Raw genomic sequence first — 24726 nt, forward strand, 5'->3', positions numbered from 1 at the left:
TGTTCATTACATTGCAGGCATTATTCTCTTTTCTCTGGTATATCACAAGTGTGACTTTTGAGATGGATTCAGTTGTTACAATTTACTATAACAGTGTTGGTAATAATGTCAATAACTTTTCAACTATTAAAGTTTTAGGCACAGATTTCTGTTCTATGAGGTCATCCCACTGTCAAGGTTCCAACACTGTCATTGGTTTTTCTTTACCCTACTCATAATGAATTTTAATGTACTTACACTAAAATCATATTAGTGAAAACATTTCAAGTCGCAGGTCCTTCCATATTAGATTGCTCCACGGCAATGTCGCTGGTACACAATCCTCATCCTGCCTGGAAAAATCCCGATGACCACTGAGCCTCATGGCTTCCTTCTCTTCAGCTCACCTGTCACACCTATCTGACAGCTGGCTGCCCCAACAAACATTCACACCAGCCCACAGCCAACCTGTCAGATACAGTCCGTCTTGTGGCAGGCAAACCAGCTGCTTGTAACGTTACATACCTATGTGCAGATTAAAGCTATGCAAAATACTTTCACTGAAGCTGCTATCCACACATATACTGCAGCTCGTACGGTCTCTCTTATATTCTGTATACCAATGAGACCAACCACTTTCCCATTAAATTTTAAGTGGCTTCATTTCCCAATCATTGTTTAGTTTGCAATAACAATAAACAAGGCTCAAGGTCAGAGAGAGAGAGTGGAAGAGGAGACAGGGGGAGGAGAAAATGGACAGAGAGATGGGACAGAAGGAGATTGGGACGTATATCCAATTCCCATACATATTCAGCAGTTGTGAAGCATTTCCCATTTCACTATCCTTTTATAAATACATTACAATTTTCCCTGTCTGTATCTGTAAGTACGTGGTTTAAGACTGATGTTTACCTTATTGGTGCTCTTTTAGTTGTGTTTACCATTTGAGCCATGCATAAAGTCTTCAAAATGTTTATGAACTCATTTCATCCCCAAGATGTGTTTATAATCACTTCCACAGTTTCCACTAATGGTCAAATACAATAACTGCAACAAAGTGTGCTAGTATGTATTATGTTTATTCCACTATAAAACTGCATAACCTCACAGGAACAAGCAAGGTTTGTTAAGAGTGTAAATGTTGTAAAATGATTGGCTGTCCTTTAAATGAAAACAGATGATTGTTCACAAGTGTTGCAAATTCATAAGTGAGGCAAGTCTGTTATACATATTTAATATTTATCATGTTATGAGAAGTATTTTATTTTATCACATTCAGCTTCTTGCCAATGTCAACAAATGCATTCACAGCTTTATCAATTTCATCTTTTGTATGTGCTGCAGATATCTGCACTCGAATCCTGGCTTTGTCTTTTGGCACCACAGGATAACTGAAGCCAATCACATAAATGCCTCTACCTGCAAACAAGCATAGTGATTAGAAATTATAGATAAGTAATGCAGCTACAGCTTACAAACATAAAATAACTACAAATTTCTACTTGCAGAAATAATTGAAGCCATGTCTTGCTACCTAGCTCTGAGAACACTTGCTGACACTGAAACAGTGTCCTATATTTGTAGCTAGTGATCCAGATCTTTCAGGCATGATGTTAATATAAGATGAAGCTGCAATAGCTTAAGACACAGTGATCTTTGTATATTAGTCTGGATCAAATTTTAAAATTTTTTGATCAAACACCAACATTTTTTCCCTAAAAATTTAACGTGACCATTAATCAATGAGCCTTGTTGCTTTTAGTGATGTAGGGCATACGTGACCAATTTTCAACTACTAAAACTTAATACATGCCCCATACATACTAATCTACAGTTTACTTCCATGTACTCTGTTAAAATATGCCGCTGCCAGGACTCTACAGTCTCATTATGAACAGTAAAATGAAAGCTTTCTTTTATGCTAATAATTAATCCCTGAAAATGAATTGTGTTTCTTTACATTAAGAGATACAGAAATTCATAATGTTAATGTAACAGTGCTGCCATGCAGAGTCAAAGGTAATTTAACAGTGGTTAGTGGAATTTCTCTGAAGACCTAGCTGTCTGATCCAGAAGGTTTTGAGGCCTTTCAAATGCACTGTTTAAATCTTACTCAGAGGGTCTCCAAAACAAACAAACAAACAAATAAATATATAGTACAAAACAGGTGTTCTTTGTACTGACATAAAAGTAAAGAGAGTGGGAGGTGATAATGTTTAGCAATAGGACATAAACTGTGCTCAATTTTGATGAAAAAATTTTGATGGCATTTTTACTTCTTCCCCCATGTACCAAAAAAGGCCAGACTAATCCATGGGTACTGGAGAGGGACACCAGCCTTTTCAGTAGTTGAAGGGGCAACAGTCTGGATGGTTCCCTGATTTGGACTTGTAATATCAGCTAGCATGACCTTGCTGTGCTGGTACTTCAAACAGATGAAAGCAAAAGGGAAACGTTGCCAAGGCCAAGCAAATCTACTATTCAGATAAATTATGAGAGCATCCTCTTGGAAAAAATATTCTACAGATAAAATAGTACCAATCCAGATCTCTGGGTATGGACTACTCAGGAGGATGCTGCATCTCCAGGTCAGAGCATGGAATATTGTGCCCATTATTTGGGTAGGTAGGTTAGAGAATTTATAAAGGGGAAACGGAATGGCTGAAGTTAGATACAATGAGAATTACTGAAATACGTTGACTGGAAGGACAAGATTTCTGGTCAGGTGAACATTGATTTACAAATATAAAATCAGATATGAGAAATGCAGGAGTAGGTCTAATAATGCATAAGGAATGCAGTTAAGTTATTATGAACAGAATAGTGAATGAATTATCACAGTGAATGCACAAAGCCAATGTTGACAAGCTCCACAGATACTGAATAGATTGAAATAATGTATGAAGAGATAAAAGAAGTTATTGAGAGAGTTAAGGAAGTGAAGGGGGCTGGAATCAGATAGCAGAGAAGGGAAAATAGCAGAACACCAACAAAAGTAATATTAAGATCGTGGAATGTAGTTGAATTCAATCAGGCAGTGCTGAGGGACTTGGATTAGGCAATGAAACACTAAAAGTAGTAGATGAATTGTGCTATTTGGGCAGCAAAATAGCTGACAATGGCCAAAGTGGAGAGCGTATAAAATTCAGACTGGCAATAGCAAGATAAGCATTTCTGAAAAAGAAAATTCTGTAACATTTAATATCTGTTTAGTTGTTAGGAAGTTATTTTTGAAGATATTTGTCAGGAGTGTAGCCTTGTATGGAAGTGAAACATGGACAATAAGCACTTCCAACAAGAAGAGAACAGAAGCTACTGAAATGTGGTCTTACAGAAGAATGCTGAAAATTAGATGGGTAAATTGAGTAAAAATGCAGACGTACTGAATCTAATTAAGGAAAAATGAAATTTATGGCACAGTTTGGCTAATTGACATGATTAGTTGAAAAGACACATCTTGTGTCATCATCAAGGAAACGTCAATTTGATACTGGAAGGAAGTGTGAGGAGTAAAAATTGTAGAGAGAGACCACGACTTGAATAAAGTAAGCAAGCTGAAATGGATGTACGTTGTAGTACTTATGCGGAGATGAGGCTTGCACAGGATGGACTAACATGGAGAGGTGCATCAAACCAGTCTTTGGATTGAAAACCAAAAAAACAAAAAAAAAGAAGCAAAAACCTCTCAAATATTGACAGACAACTGCTACAGTTTGACAGAAGTGATAGCAACTACTTTTCTGGAAAACTGCTTAAGAGCACTGAGAATTCTTTGCTTGTTCAAAAATGATTGAAAAATTCTCATGATTGATTTCTCCCAACACTGACATCATGTAGTAACAAAATTGTGAACAACTCAGCCTTGAAATTTTAACAGTGTGAATAGCATTAAAATTTTTGCTTCTTATTGAAATATCTTGATTATGTTACTACTAGTTTCAATTGTAAGCCATCTTAAATTTGGGGGGGGGGGGGGGGGGAGTAAAGATTAAGGAATGACTAGGATGAACAGACATAGGCAGAGGGTATATGCTGCTAACAAACATCCTGTTTTGAGCATGGTCTACAACACAACAGTGATGACCTCAGTGCTTGCCTCACCACATGTGCCATCTGTATTCTTCCCCCAGATGACAGTTTCTCAGAACTCCACAAGTGGGAACAGGTGTTTCAACATGTCCTTGTTTCTCACTACCCCCTGGCCTTAATACACATTAATTATGTTCTTTAAATTCTTTGGTCCCAGCATTTATTCTCAGTAACTATTTCTTTTTTCATTCCCTTTTAGTTTTCTATAACTTTTATCTTCTAACATGTCTATTTTCCCCTTCACCCATTTATACTACCTATAATGCACTTAGCTTTCCACACTTGTTAGCTGTTGCATAATGTTTTTCAGGAAATCTCTGTCTTGCTTATGACTTTACCTTCTACCTTTAAGCTCTCAAGCATAAAGGAAATCAAATCTTTCAGCAATAAAATTGGAGATAGATTTGAAAGATGATTATTCTCAAGTCCTCAGATAGTCAAATTGAACAGGTGAAAATACAATTTATATATGCTCCACTTTTAGATGTACTGCTTATTTCAAAAATGTTTTGCTTCCAATGTGAATTTGTGGAAAAATGCATATATTCTGTTATTAATAATAAAAATACGTACACAACATTTGTTCTGCAAATATAGTTGCAAGTTTAGCATCACCTAACATGACAGGGCAGATAGGATGATTCTCCCCAGCAATTGTGAATCCTGCTTTAGTCATTGCAGAACGGAATCTCTCTGTATTCTTCTGAATACGTTCAGTGAATGAGCTGTCATTGATAAGCAAATCCAGTGCCTGAAACATAAAAAGCCCTTGATTATTTCTGCTGTCATTCAAAGCTTAATATCATTATGAAATAAAGGTTTTGCTCAGTTTCTTATATAACAAATTGTCACAGACTCCTTGACATTTGAGTAACGTAGGGATGGTTTGCTGTGTTACAATTATTATTGATAACTAATGAATTTAATTTTTAGCTACATTATAGTGTTCTATGAGCTGTGAGATAATTCAGCACACAATAAATTATAAGAATATTGCTATTAATTGTTGTCAGAAGGAAATTAATACAAACACAATAGAAAATTTAGGAAGAAAAGAAGCTGAAATAACAATAATGGAAATTCCTAGGTGGAGCAGTATGTAAAATAAGAAAAAGGTAACCACTCACTTGTGGAAATAGAAGTATGCATTTTGGTGTCTGTATAGCTGTGTATGCAAAGGTACACTTTTCCTAGAAAAAAAGCTAGTTCTTGAAAGCTAGTGTGAACACTGTTTTCTGTTATGCGTTTTTATGTTCCATGCATCAATCTGCTCTAGGTGAGTGGTTGCCATTCCTTTATTTTCTGAACTGAAATCTGAAATAATTTAACTGTGTAGTTACTTTTGTGTAGCCAGAAAAAACTGCTCAACTTGTATTACATAAGAGCCTTCTGATGATTTGTGTTTTTTTCAGTAACAAAGTGTTGTTGAAATGGTTTATTTGTTTTTAGCTCTTAAGAAAATACATGCATCCACAAGCAGGAAACACACAATCATGCAGTACTTTGTGGAGATCCGTGGATTACACAGGCCAATGATGGAAAACCTTTTTTGCTGAAAATACCTTATTCTTATGTTTTTTAGGGTGGGATATCCAAATATGATACTTAATAAACTGTATTACCCACCATTTCTTCACATTTTACAGTTATATTTATTAAATTAAGCGATTTTTAAAGAATTTAAGAGCTTTTATATAGTTAAAATAATTTAAAAATGAGGTGTAATGAATGTAGATGACGTTGGTAGCACTGCTGAAAAATATTTGCTGGCAAAAACAGGTTGATTCTATTTTTTTGTTAACAGAGAGTGTTTTGTTTACTGTTACCCTAACCTCACTTTCCCATTTCCTGTACATATGCTCAGCACAATGTCTAATTGTGGTTGTAAAAACTCTGCTGACAGTTTTTGTTATATTTGTGGTGAATTTGTGATTAAAAAAACACCAAACAAACATCAAAGACTTTGTGAAAAAGGTTTATGTGTCATACTTTAGATCTAAACTTGGTGATCAAGAAAAATCTTGGGCACCGCATAAGGTATGTTATGTGTATGATCTGAGGAAATGGTCCAAAAAGGAGAAAAAAGCCTTTAAATTTGCTTTTCCTAAGATATGGAGGGAGCCAAGAAATCATTCTGATGATTGCTACTTTTGTGGTGTTGATATTACTGGTCATAATTTGAAAAACAAGAAGGTAATAAGCTATCCTAACCTTTCATCCGCCATCCGACCAGTAGAGCATGATGTAGATTTTCCGGTTCCTGAACCACCAGATGATTTAAATTCTATTCCAACAGAAGTATTTTCTGATGTACAATGTGATTTAGATGAACCAGATGATGATGCATTCCATTGTAATACAGAAAGTCTAGAGCCCAAATTGCTTACTCAGACCGAGCTTAATGATTTGGTTAGGGATCTGGGCTTAACGATAGAAAAAGCTGAATTGCTTGACTCTAGATTAAAAGAAAAGAACTTATTGGCAGTTGGAAGCAGCATATACATGTGTAGAAAGAGAGAGCAGCAATTTTCAAAGTTTTTTCAACAAGAAGGTGATTTAGTGTACTGCTCAGACATTCCTGGTCTGATGAATGAGTTTGGTATTGAATACAAAAAGGAAGACTGGATAGTTTAAAGGCTATTTTATTGCACAATGGTAACATGTATGACTCTATACCTGTTGGACATTCTGTACATATGAAAGAAAGCTATGAAAACCTATAAATAGTGCTAAATAAAATAGGCTATTCTGCTCATAGTTGGATGATATGTGGTGATCCAAAAGTAACGTGCATGCTCCTTGGCCAGCAAGGTGGCTTCAGGAAATTTCCATGTTTCTTGTGTGAATGGGACAGTAGAGCTAGGGATCATGCAGAAAGAACTGGCCTGTGAGGTAGTCTTTAAAACCTGGTGAGAAGAACATCCTACACAAAAACCTTGTAGATCCTAAAACGTACTCCTACCACCTCTACATATAAAGTTAGACCTAATGAAACAGTTTGTAAAGGCTTTGCCTAAAGATGGACCATGTTTTAAGTATCTCTGCCACAAGTTTCCACACCTTTCAGAAAATAAACTAAAAGAAGTCATCTTTGTCAGACCTAACACTAGAAAATTGATATAAACTCTGACTTCACAATGACCTTAAGTGAGAAAGAAGCATGGGTGTCATTCAAGCAAGTCATAACAAAGTTCTTAGGACATGAAAAACACCCAGAATACGTTTCTATTATAGCTACAATGTTAAAGAAGTTTAAAACTTTAGGTTGTTTAATGAGCCTGAAAGTTCACTTTTTAAACAGCCACCTTGATTACTTCCCAGACAATATGGGAGATGTTAGTCAGGAGCAAGGAGAGCGTTTTCACCAGGACATTAAAGTGATGGAAAAATGCTACCAAGGCCGCTGGAATACCAACACGATGGGAGACTACTGTTGGTCACTTCACCGAGAAGTTCAGCAAGTGACTCATCAAAGAAAAAGAAGCTTCAAAGGAAAAAACAGAAAGAAAATACAAACCAATTCCAGCTGACAAGTGAAACCTCTATTAACACATATCATTGTTTTAAGTAGCTTACTGTAAATATAAACTATGCTTCTGTTGTAACAAAGCGTTTCATTAATTTCCTCACTTACCGTATAGTGTAGGATTTTTATACTATATAATAAAAAGCATATTGCTTCAAAACTATGGGTGATACAAAAAAACTAAGGTTAGATTTGGATTCAGCTTATAAATATCTATAAAGATCAGCTATCAAAGTAAAAAAAGTTCTTCAAAAAAAATTTTTCGTTGGCCTTTGTTACAAAAGCTCATTGAGAACATTGAATCAGATCATACAAAAAGTACTTTTTCACTAAATTGCTCTCAAATTATGAATGTATTATTCATTCCTTATGAGTGTTCTACATAATGTTTTCTTCTTCATAATCTGAAATTTATGGAATATATGAAAGCAGCAGCTAAAAGCAGGAACGAAAGAAGGAAATCAAAACTGACAATAGATATTTTCCAAAGAAGAATTGGGTGAAAGCTGAAGCAGTGAATTAAAATTTGTGCAGCAGCTGGGACTTGACCCAGATCTCTTGCTTACTAGGTAGATATGCTGACAACTGCACCACTGTAGCACTGTGGCTACCACACCTGTACAGACTACCCTAGTTCAATGCCCTCCCAAACACAAACTCCAATTCACACCTTGAGCCCATTTTCCCCTTCTTTAAATCACTAGTATTTCTGAGGCTCTCTGACACTGGAATAGCACCCCAGCTTTGTATGTAATGGTGAAATATTGCCTCTACATCAGGCAAACACTGAAACACCAAAGAAACTGGTACAGGCTTGCGTATTCAAATACAGAGATATGTAAACAGGCAGAATATGGTGCTGTGGTCAGTGGCGGCTATATAAGACAACAGGTGCTGGTGCAGCCGTTAGATCAGTTACTGCAGCTACAATGGCAGGTTATCAAGATTTAAGTGAGTTTTAACGTGGTGTTATAGCTTTATGCCTTGCCTGGGCCCGTCAACACTGACATTGGACTGTTGATGACTGAAAACATATTGCCTGGTCGGATGAGTCTCATTTCAAATTGTATCAAGCGGATGGACGTGTATGGGTATGGAGCAAACCCATGAATCCATAGAACCTGCATGCCAGCAGGGAAATGTTAAAGCTTATGGAGGCTCTGTAATGGTGTGGAGCTTATGCAGTTGGAGTGATATGGGACCCCTGATATGTCTAGATATGACTGATAGGTGACATGTACATAAGCATCCTGTCTGATCACCTGCATCCTTTCATGTCCATTGTGCATTCTGATGGACTTGGGCAATTACAAAAGGACAATGCGACATCTCACATATCAGAATTGCTACAGAGTGGCTCCACAAGCACTCTTCTGAATTTAAACACTTCTGCTGGCCACCAAACTCCGCAGATGTGAACAATATTGAGCATATTAGGGAAGCCATGCAATGCACTGGTCAGAATAAATCTTCACCTCCTCATACTCTTACGGATTTATGGACAGCCCTGCAGGATTCATGATGTCAATTCCCTCCAATACTACTTCAGACATCAATTGAGTCCATGCCATGTCATATTGCAACACTTCTGCATGCTCACGGGGACCCTACACGATATTAGACAGGTGTACGAGTTTCTTCAGCTCTTCAGCATAGATGATCTATTGATCTGATAGAATTACATTTTCCTGGAGACATATAAGTCTCATCAACTTCATCTTCAATAAGGATAGAAGCTGAAGCAATGAATTAAAATTTGTGCTGTGGCTGGGACTTCAGCCTGGGCCTCTTGCTTATTAGGTAGATGTGCTAACCACTACATACCACCACCATAAAGTTGAGACTCACATGTCTCCAGGAAAATTGAGGAGGATTGATTGAGGCAAGATTAGAAAATACTCAGTAACAAATTACTACCCACAGAATTTCAATATTTGTTGTTATTACAAATGTTTCAGTTATAAGCAGAAATACTCCAGCCTTTATTTATATTTGCAGAATGATGGTAGAATAGGAACATGAAACACAGTACATTTCATAAACCATTTTCTGATTTACAAGTATCTTAGCAAATCCTCTAAAAGCATTATATTGGCACAGTCGCCTTGAGGCAAATGAAATCAGTTATGTATTAAAACAAATTTGATGAATTAAGTATCCATGTAAAAGTTTTTTTCTTAAGTTCACCAGTTACCCTTTCATTTCCTTTACAACATTCTACCACTTTGTTATTATTCTTTTACTTCTTAAATGCCGATGGGCACTAAGTCTCTGCACAAGGCAATATACTTACTGAACTTGAGAGTCTGATGAAGTTATATTTCTTGGTCAGAGCTTTTCCATTTAGGATTTGTGTAGCCTGATGGGAAATAGCTCTCTCTAATAACAGTATCACATTTCTGAAATGCTTTGCCAATAGCAAGATACATTATGTAAATTGGATATCTTTTTGCATATGGACTAAAAACACTTTTTCAAATGAGTCCTCTACTGGAATGAGATTTTCACTCTGCATCGGAGTGTGCGCTGATATGAAACTTCCTGGCAGATTAAAACTGTGTGCCCGACCGAGACTCGAACTCTTGGTTTTCTGTTACTGTTATTAATACACCTTTGGACAGATGCTCTCCATGAGCTTGTTGAGAGAATGGTGTTTCTCTCATACAGAATAGCAATGATGTTAGGAGTGTTTTTATTTGCTGTATTGGAAAATATTGCATTCCTACAAGCAACTATGGAATGAAAAGTTGACTTAGATAAAATCCCACAGAACTGAACAACCCTTCCTCAGTAGAAACTGCTCACCAACTACACATAAATTGTTGCCCACCAAAGGCAGATATGACAGCAAACAGATAAAAAAATAACTAGTAAGTTAATGCAAGCAACAGTTTCTAAACAATAGATGACAATTGGCAGGTGACAATGAGCAGTGCAGTGCTCAGGGCTGGCTTTTTGTGCACCACCTTGTACAATGGAAGGACAGATGGTGACTCACACATTACCCCAACATATTACGATCCACTCCATAGGCTCATAGGATACTTTGAGATTGAGGGCTTCTATTTTCTGTTGTTCCAACACAATGCCTGACTGTGGTCAATGAATTATGCACAGAGCTGACAATCACAAAGAACTCAGCTTAAGAGCCCCAGGTTCACTAATCACTTACCTGACTTAAGCGGGATAAGTTTCCTGAGAAGCTCACAATGTAGCAAAGATTTGGAGACACACATAGCTTATTGAATGATACAGTTGTGTGCAACCCATAATGACCTCCCCCTCCCCCACCTATTTGATATTGTCATAGTCATGTATGTTATTACCTGGTATGTCTATCACATTAACAAGAATCAGTCCTGTAGTCATCTAATGTATATACAGAAAAATTAATTACCTTAATTGCAGCACCAACAACAGCTGGTGGCATTGAGTTGGAAAAAAGGTACGGCCGGCTACGCTGTCTTAGGATATCAATCAACTCCTTAGGACCTGTTGTGTATCCTCCTGCAGCTCCACCGACTGCCTTTCCCAGTGTAGATGTGATAATGTCTATTGCTCCCATCATGCCGTAGAATTCCTCAGTTCCCCTGAAAGGAAGACTTTTTATTTAATTTCAGATAAAATTGAAAATATGATTGATAATTATGACATTATATGAGGATTAATGTAATGTTACTTGAAGAATAGTTTTTACTGTTCAAGTTAAATAGTGTTTCAGATTTGCTGTTGTAAAATAAACCATACTAACCATACATTTTTGCAAACACAAGGTGTTTGCTTCTTTATTTCCTTTCTCTCTGTTAAATAAGCATATTAAAAAAATGAAAGGCCAAAAAATTTTAAACAGGCAACAATAATGAGGCAAGCCACCCAGTAACCAATATTGAAACAAAAAGAACACTACAGATAAAGTTAAAATAAAATAATTGTTATGCACTCACATTCCCTCCTTCTGCAACTTTTCAGCCAATGTGACTTCTCTGATTTGAGGGAAATTTTCCAGGTATCTACATTTTATCAGACATTTAGATCAACCAGCAGATCAAACTAAGGTCTTCAATACTACACTATTTTGCAGCCCCAATAAAAGCTCAAAAAGGCCTACAGTTGCAAAAAATTATGAGAAAAATACTACACTAAAATATGCCAGTTCAGACTATTGTCCCAACTGACAATTGCAAAATTTAGGATGTAATTACTGTGAAAACATTTGAGTGCCTTTTTTCACTTTGAAAAGTCAGAAATGAACACTAAATTCGTTTTATAAGAATACTTTCACTCACTTCCCTCTAAAACAAACCAGCAATTTGGTATATCCATAGAGAACTAGTCACACACACATGAAATACTCTCTCCAACAACTTCTCAAATTTTAATTCTACCAAACCTGAGCTCCACATTCATGCTGGGACTTGAAACACAGCAGTGTGTAATAAAACCATTTGTTGTAATTCTACTCCTTGGATAACTATTTTTTCCTTTTCTATTCTATACTGGTATTATTCTTGAACAGCTACAGGAAGAACTCTTCCCTCTAATATAGGTTATATATGAAAATGAGGAGCTCCCTACAGACTTGTAACAGATTTGTAACAGTACCAATATCAGAGAAAGCATCTGCCAACAGATGTGAATGATATAGGACTCTCAGTTTGGTAACACATGCCTCCAAGATCTTGGCCTTTACCATTCTAAAGAGGACTGAAGGTGGGATGGAAGTGATAATCATGGGCAATGAATTTGAATCTAAGCAATGTGTTGGCACATGAGAGCCAGTACTCAGTTTATGACTGATACTTGAGAAAAGATGAAAGAAGGCCCAGGACATACACATTAACTTAGTTGATTTAGAAAAGCATTTGAAAGGGTAGACTGGTGACAGCTTTCTGATATGCTGAAAGACAGTGGCATAAAGTATAATGACACACGACTAATGAAGAGACTGTTTAGAGAAGAGGTATCTCTAGTAAGATGTGGAGAACATAAAGAAGAAGCTACTATTGAGCAGGTTGTAAGACAGAGCTTCACACTCTCTCCTGTCTTGTTCAGTAAATACATTCAGAGGGCAATAGATGAAATCAGAGAGAGCTAGGAGACATGGGAGGAACTAAAATCCATGGTAAGAAAATAGACTTGCTGAGATTTGGTGATGATATCACAGTGTTAAGTGAAGATACAGAAGAATTAGAAGAGATGGTGGCCAACGACCTTCAGATCTTCCTATAACAAGAAAATCAATAAATCTATAACAAAAATCTTAGTGTGTAGTAAACAAAAACTGAGGCAACTGTGGTGCACCATGGGCCATAGATGACAAGGATGAACTATGGCTGCAGGGATGTGCATGGGCAAATAGATGTGCAACTGCTGAGCAACTGACTGCCTAGATGAACCAAGCAGCTACCAACAGTGTCTCCTCAATGACCATTCAGTGAGCATTGCTACATGTGGCCCTTCACAGCGTATGCCTGGTTTATGCCCCTTTAGTGGCTACTGTTCATTGGGGATGAAGGCTGAAATTTGCATATCGTAACCAGATATCCAGATATTCAAAGAGTGGCGACAGGCGGCCTTTTCCGATGAAGCACGTTATGCTCCACTGGACGCATGGGTGTTGGCTTTAATGACACAGAGGAAGGAGTTTTATTGTCTGGAAATTTGCTTTCATGAGATTGATGGGTGATCTCATCATTCTGGAAAGCACAGTGGATCAATACATCTATCTTGGGGGCCATTTCCACCCCTCCATGCAGTTTTTTCTCCTTGGCACACTTGCAACTACCAGCAGGGCAGCGTAATACATCACACAGCCTGCAGTGTATGTGCATGGTTTGAAGAGTACTAGGAGAAGGTTACTGTACTCCCCTAGCCACCATACTCCCCAGATTTAGACCCAAACAAGAATGTGTGAGAACTCTTCAATCAGGCTGTTCTCACCATGGATGCTCATCTGATAAATGTAATACAACTTTTCATGGCACTCCACATTCCTGTCAATACCTTCCAGAACCTTACTGACTCTCTTGCAGCATGCCTCATGCTGCCAAAGATGGTTAATCAGGCTTTGGACAGTTAGTCACATTAATGTGACTGGACAATATATGTCACATGGATGGTTGAAGAAGGATATTATTAGCCAAATCCACCAGGAAATATCTGCTTTTAACAAGAGAAGAAACCTTTATATGTCCAGCTGCATAGACAAACATCTCAGGATAAACCTCATAAAGATGTTCATTTGGAGTGTGTTGGTGCATTAAAGTGGAACATGGATGCTTGGAGAAGCAGAGAAATTCAGAATAATAGCTTCCAAGATGTGCTGCTGACACAGAATGCTAGGGTACACAAGATATCAAATGAAGAGGTGCTCCACAGAGTGGACAAAGAGATCCCATGTGTCTTGAAGCTCATCCAATACAGAGGGAACACAAGGGTCAGCCATCTGCTGAGGTATGATGGTGTCATTAAAAGTATTACTGAAGGGCAGAACACAAGAAAGAGGAATAATTCAATGATATCATGGAGATACCAGCTACATCACCTATACCACACACACGAGGCACACAGAAGACAGAAAAGCATGGTGAGCTGTGGCTAACCAACCTGATGGTTGAAGACCTAAGAAGAGTCTAGCTGATATTTCAGTAAAGTTCATTATTGATGAGTTTCTTTGAATTCTGCTAATGTCACTAGTATAATTAGTTTTTCAGTAAAAATATTCTTTTAAAAGAAATCTTTAACTTAACATGTTCAGAAATCAGTGCTCAGAAAAATATTATGAGCTAATAATTATTTGCTTTCAAAAGGACATAGCTTATTTGAAAGCCCTGATTTCACTCTTTCAGTAAACATTCTTCTTTGTATGAAAACTCATTTGTTAAAAAGTTATTCATAATTAAGTTTCTGACATACACAAAATATTTTTGTTAATTGGACCTCTAGGTGTGTTTAATTCTGAGAACTGATGTTATAATTTCGTTTCCCTCATTTTTCTGAACTATAAAATACCTTTGGTTATGAAAATAATGTATTAATTTAAAAAATTAAGCAAATTGAAAGAATTACAAACCTGAAAAATTACATGAAGCTCAATAAATCCCTGCAGTACTGCACAAGGTATGAATAAAATTGTATAATCACTATGTTAATTGTCCACTTATCTATCACATGGATAAAAGAAATTATTACTTTGTTTTCTGTAATGTCATTGCCACTAATTTTGACATTATTCCTTTTATAGAACTATGTTTTTACAGATTTCACTAAATTTGATGCACTTGTCTGTAAGTACAACAACTGGGTAATAAGTCTGGCAGTCTGCACCTAACAATAATCCTCCTAAAACCTCTGTGTCAGAGTCCACTATTAGCAATCTTTATGTTAGTGTCTCAGTGTAAAAATTGATGGTTTGCACTTGTCAATAAACATTTTAATCTCAAGATCACTAATATGTGGAGACTTTTATGTTACAATCAGTAAAGGTAAATGTTCTCAGAACTTATTTCAATAGTCCAGCTATAAATGTCCATATAACTTCTATGTGTTAATGTGTCAGTAAAGCTCCAGTGGCTCACTCTGAGAGCTGCTTATGACTCAGTTTTCTTTCAGATGGCATTTTGTGAAAATCTATCATTTGTAGAGACAAGAGCGATGACTTCACTGTAGGAATGTGTACTAATGAATCTACCACTGTTTAGAGTTCATCCAGTGTAGTTGATAACTTGGTTCATTTGAACTACAAAAATAGTTGATAGAAGAAGCTGACCATTATCATTATGGATGTTTGCACTAATAAATGTGAAATAATCTCAATTTTAAATCACAAGTGGCATGTCCATTGTTAAACTATTGAGTTACAACTCCAACCAGTTTCAGATAATGAGACTTCAAAATTTCAGCATTACTGAAGAACAGCACAGTATAACAAGGTCAGTAACTTTACATATTCAAGACTCACCTTGCCATCATCATGGTGTTTACAAACTAAAATATTACCCACTATTTTAGAGACTCCTAAAAATCACTTCTGTTTACCTCTGTCTTATGTTTTTACACTCATAACTTCCACTTGCACAAAATTCTTGTAACCACAACTGCGAATTATAGTCCTGCAAGACACTTCTGCTGTATCACTAATTCTTAGGCAGAAACAAACAGATTTAATCAACCGTACCATTCCATAAGAACAGTCATGAGAGACTCATCAATGAAGGAAGAAGGTTGCTTATAAATGAGTTTACACATCAGCTGAATGTTGCTGCTTGTGGTCCTCCAACTGCTTCTGTAGGTCTTTTCAGAAGTGGACCTTTTGTCCTTTCATTTATTTATTTGTGTTTTGTATAACCCAACTTGAAGAAGATCCTTCACAAAGAGGTAAGAGGCCAGGAATGGACTGACTATTAGATCCTTTCAGAAGTGGATCTTTCATCCTTTTATTTATGAAGGAGATCCTTCATGAAGAGGAAAGAGGCCAGGAACAGATTGACTATTAGAAGAAACAAATATTGCAGATAAATACTATATTAACAATTAATCATCACCAATCTGTTTTATACACTTTGTGCTTACCCAGGCTTCATAGAACAGAGTAAAACTAACAGGGAAAGAAGTTAGTACTTACTCAGCTACACTAGGTAACAGCAACTACTGCTTGCTTAATGTTTATGTGACTAAACTCATAACACCAGTTTCCTACATGTTATGAAAATAAAGACCAGCTTACAGTTGACATTGTTACCTATTACACAGCTAATAGTAAACTGCAATTCTTGGATCTAGACAGTGTGATCACTTACAAAAGAAGTGTATGATAATATTTATTTTACTTTTCCCTTAGAACTCTAAAAATTCTCAGTTTCTTCATTTATATCTGTCTGTAATTTGTTAAATAGCATTATAACAAAAACTAGAACCTTCATTTGAACACTAGGCAAACATTTCTCAAATTCCAAGGGTTCCAAGCAAAAAATTCACTTCGATCCGGTTTGTGGATATCTTTAGAATTAGAAGGGGAAAAAAATACCTGACCAGAACTTACTTGAGAGAAGTAAAATCCCAAATGCTTCCAGCATGGACATCAAAAAGTATAAACCTTTCCCAAAGCCCAATTGAAAGTCTCCCAAAAAAATTATAATTGTCACACTAGTCAACTTCATTCTTCCCATAACTGCTTCACTTTAGAGGGCCAAACCTATGAACAAACAAGTTTAGTTATGTCTGTGTCATCCTTTCCATGGGTCAAATGGAAGAGATGTTCCTCAACAGCCTGAAACTAGGACCTCTGGTGTGGTACATATTTATTGATGATAGCTTTCTGTTCTGAATTCATGATGAAGAACAACTCCTTCACTTCTTGCAATCACTTAATTCTTTTTCCTAACAAATATGCTACCAACTGCGACATAATTTAAAATAAGACTGGAATGGTTACTTATGTGAACCCAGTATTTTTTAAGTGGTTTGTGTTAGAATAACATCACACTTTTTTAAATGAGGGTGTTAATCTCATCTTTTTTCCTTATAGAATGCACAGGAGCATATTAATAGACTACACCAGAAAAACAAAACTTACAACTTGTTATTTGAAGTGTTATTATTCATGATCTTGATAAATGATTACCCTGTAGTATACAATTAAGTGTCCGGCAGAGTGTTCGCTGAACCACCTTCAATGCTAGGTATTAACACTAGTGTATTAAACAGGGCCCAACTCAGTTAACTAAACCAAAATGTTAATGGAACAGGACTATAACCAATCCAATGACAAACCATTTAATACATATTATGGAATCCTAAAAAAATATCAAGGATCTTCACGAACCGTAAGTAGACATTAATAGTCACACACTAAGAGAAATCCAGTGTATAAAAGTTGTCATTGTTCACATGGAAAATAAGCTAAAGTGGAAACAACAAAATGATACTATGATTAAAAAGCTTTTCTATTGAAGCTTTGCATTTTTAGAAGCAGACAAAAAAGATAATTACCATTAATGTTAATACAAGACAGTACAGTTTAAAATGTAGTAAATATATTACACTATACCTTCCTGTTTTCCCAAAAAATCCTGTTGCATGACACTCATCCACAAATGTGAGAGCCCCATACTTTTGTGCCAGTTTGCATATATCTGGCAAAGGAGCAACATTGCCATCCATTGAAAATACACCATCAGTGGCAATCACTTTCAGTCTAGCATCACTGACTTTCTTCAGATTTTCTTCCAAATCTGGCATAAAAAAATACTTTGAGACTGCAAGAAGTATTTGTGATATTTACCAATTTAAAGCTGTTAGTTTATTCCTATTAACCTTTCCTAAAACCATTGTAATTTAACAGTAGCACATAAATAACAATGTTCATTAGGTACTCCTAAATTCCTTCATGATTAACTTACTTTATTCATGCTATAACAACTTCAGATTGTTCCATATTTCCACAGTGCCTGCTGTTGGTAATACTATCATTGTTTCTTATATTATTGGCATGTCTTACAGTATTGTGCAAGAGTACGAGAGGAAAAAATATGAATTAATACAATAAGATTAAATAAATTTGTCACCATGAGCAGCTGTAACTCATGAAATAAGATTCATACCAAATAGTGCTGTAAAATGTGGTGCCAAGAATGAATATGGTGTATAATGGGTCTGGTTCTGAGTCGAGTGCAGTGACTCCATCAGAGACTTCAAAGGTTCTGAGACAAGATAGGCTGCGACTTCCTGGACTTGTGCCATAGAGTTGAGAACTTTAGGGTCCCCCTAAATAGGTCAGATGTGCACTACATATGAGAAGCTGCTGCTCAGTTTGCTGATAGTGTGAGGTGTGCACACAAGGGTTTTTAGATTCGGTGGCTCTCCATCCAATCCAGATAACAATAGCTGTAGGAAAACCAGGAGTATCTGTGTAAGATCAAAAGAAATGCCTCCCACAGGCAAAAGTATTAAAATCCTAAAGGTAAACTGCCAAAGTATTTGCAACAAAGTGCTGGAGTTCGATGCACTAATGAAAAGCAGTGGAGCTCATTTAATACTTGGTACAGAAAGCTAACTGAAACCCAAAATTGACAGCAGTGAGATTTTTGGGGAGAATTTAAGGAATTTAAGTGTATATTGAAAGGCTAGGCAAATGGAAAATGGAGGTGGTGTGTTTGTTGCAGGACACAAGAAAATCAAATCCATCAAGATGGAAATTGAAGCTGCGTGTGAGATTGTTTGGGCAAGACTCAGTATAAAATGATAACTGTATCCTTCTATCATCCACCAGACTCATCTTCTGATGTAAATGAAAACTTTAGAGAAAAACTCAGTTCTCCTATCATATTGCAACCCTCAATGGAGACTTTAAGCATCCAACAATTAATTGAGAAAGTTACAGTTTTGTTAGTGGTGAGCATGATAAGACATCCTATGAAACTTTACTAAATGCCTTCTCTAAAAGCTTCATAGAACAGATAGTTAGGAAACCACTCATGATGGAAAGATATCGGATACAATGGGAAAAAATAGACCTGGCCTCTTTGAGAATGTCCACATCGAAACTGGTATCAGTGGCCATGACGCAGTTGTGGCGACAATGATTACTAAAGTACAAAATATATATGTTCAGTCAACTGGATAAAAAAACCAATAGTATCATATCTCAATGAGGAACTTGAGACTTTCAGCACAGGGGAGGAGCATGTAGAGGAACTATGGCTGAAGTTTAAAAGAATAGTTGATCACATACTGAATAGATATGTACCCAGTAGAACAATCCATAATGGAGGGAACCTCCACTGTATACAGTCACAGAAAAGAGACTTCTAAAGAAACAGAGACTACTGCATAATAGGTGTAAAACAAAATGTAGGGCAATAGACAGAGAGATGCTGAATGAAACACATTTGGCCGTCAAGAGAGCAAGGCATGATGCCTTCAATCATTACCATAACAGAATATTGTCAAATGAGTTTTCACAGGACCCAAAGAAACTCTGGTCATATTTAAAGGCTGTTATTGACACCAAAGTTAGTGTCCAGTCCCTAGGGAATGAGACAGGAACTGAAATTGAGGATAACAAAACAAAAGATGAAATGCTTAACTTAATTTTCAAACATTGCTTTACAAAGGAAAACCCAGGAGAAATGCCCCAATTTAATCCTTCTACCACCGAAAAGATGAGTGAAATAAGTATTAATGTCACTGGTGCTGAGAAACAGCTGAAATTGTTAAAATTGAATGAAGCTCCAGGCCCTGATGGAATCCGTGTCAGATTCCATACTGAATTTGTGGCTGAGTTAGCCCCTCTTCTAACTATGCTCTATTGTAGATCCCTCAAACAAAAGTACCATGCCTATTTCTTGGAAAAAGGCACAGGCCACAACCATCAACAAGAAGGGTAGTAGAACTGATCCACAAAACTACCTTCCAATATTCTTGACTTCAATTTGTTGCAGACTCCTAGAACATATTCTGAGCTCAGATGTAATGAAATGTCTTGAACAGAATAACCTCCTTGATGCCAACCAGCATGGATTTTGAAAACATTGATCATGTGAAACCCAACCCACACTTTTCTCACATGGCATACTGAAAGCTTTGAATCAAGGCAATCAGGTATATGCAGTACTTCTTGAGTTCCAAAAAGCATTTGACTCAGTACCACATTTATGTTTATTTTCAACAGTTTGATCATAAGGGGTATCAAGTGAAATTTGCAACGGGACTGTGGACTTTTTGGTAGCATGCAATGCAGCATGTTATCTTGGATAGAGAGTCATTGTTGGATTTAGAAATAACTTCAGGTGTGCCCCAGGGAAGTGTGTTGATACTCTTGCTACGCATGTTGTATATAATAATCACACTGCAGACAATATTTATAGTAACCTCAGAGTTTCTGCAGATGGTACAGTTATTTATGCTGAACTACTTTCTGAAAGAAGCTGCATAAATATTAATTCAGATTTCGATAACATTCAGCGTGGTACAAAGATTGTCAACTTGCTTTAAGTGTTCAGAAATGTAAAACGGTGCACATCAAAAAATGAAAAACATGTAGTAGCTTATGACTATAATATTAATGAGACACTGTTGGAATTGCCCAACTGATACAAATATCTGGTTGTAGCACTTTTGAAATGGAATGATCACATAGGTTCAGTCATGGGTAATGTAGGTGGTTGACTTCAGTTTATTGGTAAAATATTTGGGAAGTGCAATCAGCCTACAAAGGTGATTGCTTACAAATATCTTCGCAACTGGTTCTAGAATATTGCTCCAGTGTTAGGTCTATCAGGGGATATTAAATTTATATACAGAAGGACAGCACAAATGGTCACAGGTTTATTTGATCTGTAGGAGAGTGTCCCAGAGATACTGAAGAATCTGAACTGAAAGACTATCCCGAGAAAGACTATTTACAAAGTTTCGAGAACCAGCTGTACATGATGACTCTAGGAGTATACTACAATCCCCTACATATCACACACATAGGGATCATGAAGATAAGATTAGAATAATCACTGCATGTGCAGAGGAATTAAAATAATCATTCTTCATGTGCCTCATATGTGAATGGAATACGGAGAAACCATAATAAGTGGTACAATGGAATGTATGTACACTCTGTCATGCAACTCTCAGTGGTTTGCAGGGTACAGATGTAGATGTACATATAGAATAACCAGATAAAGAACACATTCTTTATACTTGTGTGAAAGTTTTCTGAGCTCCTTGTTAGATATTTAGTATTCTACAAGTTGGAATAGATGTTTCAATTAAATCATCTGGAACAATGTCTGAAATGCAGGAAATATTTTTTTGTGTGATGTGTCAAAAAAACATGATGAATTTTGTATGATATGATACAAGCTACAAAATCCAATTTTTATTTACTAACTCTTACTCTTGTTGAACAGTTGCACATGCATTTGTCATCTCAATTTCATCATCGAAATTTCATGCATTATAAAGGCTTAGAAAAGTATTAGTGTCAACCACATCAAGACATTTCAATGTGGAATGCCATACTGCCACAAAGGTTTCTCTTCACAAACTTCTGATTTTTTTCAACTGTTTTTTTAAAATTATTATTAGACATTGCTTTTTCAGCAACATTCTCTCTATTAGAACATATGCAAAGAAAGAATCACTTTTTTGAAACGATAATGCATTCTGCTTAGTTTATTATTAAATTTAATTGCATACAATTATAATTTTTGGGTATTATGCCACTCTCAAATAATAGCTGCAACAATTTACAGTTGCTAAAATACTATTTATATAAATTATATTGTAAAATGTTTCTACCACATTCTGGCTCTGTATGAAAAGCATCAATGCTTATAGTTATGCATTAATACTCAGATGACATTGTTCTTGTGTTAACATACCAAGGATGTTAAAAATCTCTATAAACAAAACCCTCAATTTCAAGATGTGCTTTATGTTGATAAGATTCTTGACTCTTGAGGTGGAACAGTCATTAGCAGGCAGTCTCTTGGGATCCTGCTGCACCTCAGCTGTGTAAGGCTTACCTAGGTATGCAGGGCTCTGTCTAAGTGGACTTTTTATTTACCCCAGCTGCTTGTGGGACCAAAATGGAGCCTTCAAAATAATCTCCTTCTCCTTCCATCAGAAAGGGTGGGCCACTGGTAGGTACTAACACCAAATCAAATATGAGGGCTTGTGTAGCCAGTCCTCTGGATTCAGGGGTTACACAGAATTTGTCATTGAATAGTAATGGATTGCATGCTGCCAGTCAGAAGGTGTTTTCGACTGTGAAGCAAAAAGAGGGCAGCTATAACAAGGTTTCAATTTTTTACATTCAAAAAGGTTTAGAGGGCATCCCAGGTACACTGAAATCAGTCAACTAATTGCATAATGGCACTGCTGGTTGAAACTGCTAGTACCCAATTAGTTACTGACTTCCAGAAAGCTAAGTGCCTTGGGGAATATGCCATAGAAATGAAGCTCCATAACACCCTGAACTTTAGCAAAGGTATTGTGTCATGTAGAGATCCGGTTGACATTCCCAAGGACGAAATGAAGAGTGGGCTCAGCAAGGGATTATTGATGTGTAAAAAATAGCCAGTGGCCGCTAGACTTGGACTCAGTTATGATTTGACTGTTATAGTGTTCACACATCTTACTCTGTTTTCTTGATCTGTGACTTTCATGTATTGTGTCCTCCTTGAAATATATTTGTTCAACTTGAAGTTATAACAATTGACGACGAGGATGGGATTTTTCTTTTCCATCGTTGACCCATGTGTTTCCATGGCTACTTTAGAGCAACTATTGCAAGGTCTCATAGAACAGCAAATGCTTCTCACAAATGCGATTCATGATTTCGTTGTGGCATCAAATGCGGGGCATCTCTCGTCATTGTCCCTACCTACTATTCCTCCTTACGACGAGACAGTGGAAGACTGGTCCGATTACGAAAAACGTCTTCAACAGCACTTCATGGCATTTCATGTCACGAACGAACAATCATGTAAGTCTCTGTTCCTTTCATGGATTTCACCTCAAATGTATTGGTTGTTGTCACAATTGGTTCCTTTGAAAGATCCTGCATCTTTGTCCTTTGCTGAAATGTGCTCACGTCTGTCCTTCTATTTTCAAAAGCAAACGCATGTGGTAGCCTCTCGTGTTGCCTTTTATCGTTGTCAAAAACAACTGAATCAGTCCTATCACGCTTGGGGTGCTGAACTTCACAGCCTCAGTAGAAAGTGTCAATTTGTTACTGAAGTTCACAAAGAATCCTACGTCGATTCCATGGTACAGGATGCTATTATCCGATCGGCGCCCGACAAATAAGTTATACAACGTGCCCTTCAGTTGGCAAATCTGACTCTAGATGAAGTCGTATCCATCGCTCGATCTTTCAAAATTTCTCATGCTGCTGGAGCACAAATAGAGGCATGGGGTGACATCGGGGAAATACAACCTCTGTGCGATGTTGACGAAGCGTGTGGTGTGTCCCCGCCAGCTGACGTAGCCGCAGTATGTTCCCAAGCACAGCCTAGGCCTAACTGCAAACAAACCTCTAAGAAACTGCAGCAAAACCCTTGGCAACTTCCTTCATGTCCGCATTCATGAGAAGATTGTCCACAATGTTGGGCCGTGTGTCACAAATGCAAAAAAAAAAAAGGTCATGTGTCATCCGTTTGCAAACCTGACCGCATACATGACGTTCATGAACATGACGCTGATTCTGATTCTGTGTTGTCTGTCAACTGTACTTCTTCCCTTTCAGGGAAGTTATTCCTCACTGTCCAAATACTTGGTTGAGATGTTTGCATGCAGGTGGATACTGGTTCTGCTGCCACTATCATCAATTCTCAGACGTATCTTCAGTTGGGTTCTCCAATCCTGTCACCTGTCACTAGGCAATAATGGACTTACAATAAACAGAAGATTTCTCTCTTGGGACAATTTGATGCTGAGGTATCTTACAAATCTGTCATTCTCACTGTTTCCATATTTGTGGTCGACCATAGTAACACAGACAATCTTTTTGGTTTCAATGCCTTTCACGTTTTTGGGTTCTCCATAGATGACTCTGTCAATATCGTCTCTGATGCTATTCCTTATGTTCAATTGGATTCCTTGTTGACGACATTTTCATCCCTTTTTTCTCCTGGGTTAGGCCGTGCAAACGACTTTGAAGCTCATATCATGCTCAAACCCACTGCTCAGCCTAAGTTTTTTGGGCTCGGCCCATTCCTGTGGCCCTTCGTGATCAGGTCAAACGGGAGCTGGATCGTCTCACTGCTTCAGGGGTCTTGCTTCCTGTCACTTCCAGTGAGTGGTCCTCTCCTGTCATTGTTGTTGCTAAGCCAAATGGTGATATTTGTCTCTGTGGCGATTTCAAAGCCACTGTAAATGCTCAATGCCTTATTGACACTTACCCTATGCTTCGACCTGAAGAATTGTTCACTAAACTTGCTGGAGGCCAGTATTTTTCTAAACTTGACCTGCCAGAAGCTTATCATCAACTTCCTCTCGATGCTGCTTCCCGGCAGTTTCTGGTTCTTAACACACCTTTCGGCCTCTATCAATACCAACGATTGCCATTCGGGGCTGCCAGCGCCCCTGCTCTCTTTCAGTGATTCTTGGAACAATTATTGCTCACTGTCTCTGGG

At 37.2% G+C, this 24726-nt stretch overlaps 1 protein-coding gene across 2 annotated transcripts in view; it reads right to left on the reverse strand.

The window, feature by feature from the left end:
• Positions 1-1037: 1037 nt before the first annotated feature.
• LOC124613939 (2-amino-3-ketobutyrate coenzyme A ligase, mitochondrial) overlaps positions 1038-24726 on the reverse strand; it is a 50135-nt gene continuing 26446 nt past the window's right edge. For both annotated transcript variants that reach the window (XM_047142691.1, XM_047142692.1), the window contains exons 6-9: positions 17643-17826; positions 10992-11184; positions 4642-4819; positions 1038-1398 (exon numbers count right to left, since the gene is read on the reverse strand). In XM_047142691.1, the coding sequence (XP_046998647.1) occupies positions 1241-1398; positions 4642-4819; positions 10992-11184; positions 17643-17826 (713 nt within the window). In that variant the 3' untranslated portion in view covers positions 1038-1240. The remainder of the gene's footprint in view (positions 1399-4641; positions 4820-10991; positions 11185-17642; positions 17827-24726) is intronic.

Source organism: Schistocerca americana, chromosome 4 (genome assembly GCF_021461395.2).
Source record: "Schistocerca americana isolate TAMUIC-IGC-003095 chromosome 4, iqSchAmer2.1, whole genome shotgun sequence".
In the NCBI taxonomy this organism is placed as follows: Eukaryota; Metazoa; Arthropoda; class Insecta; order Orthoptera; family Acrididae; genus Schistocerca; species Schistocerca americana.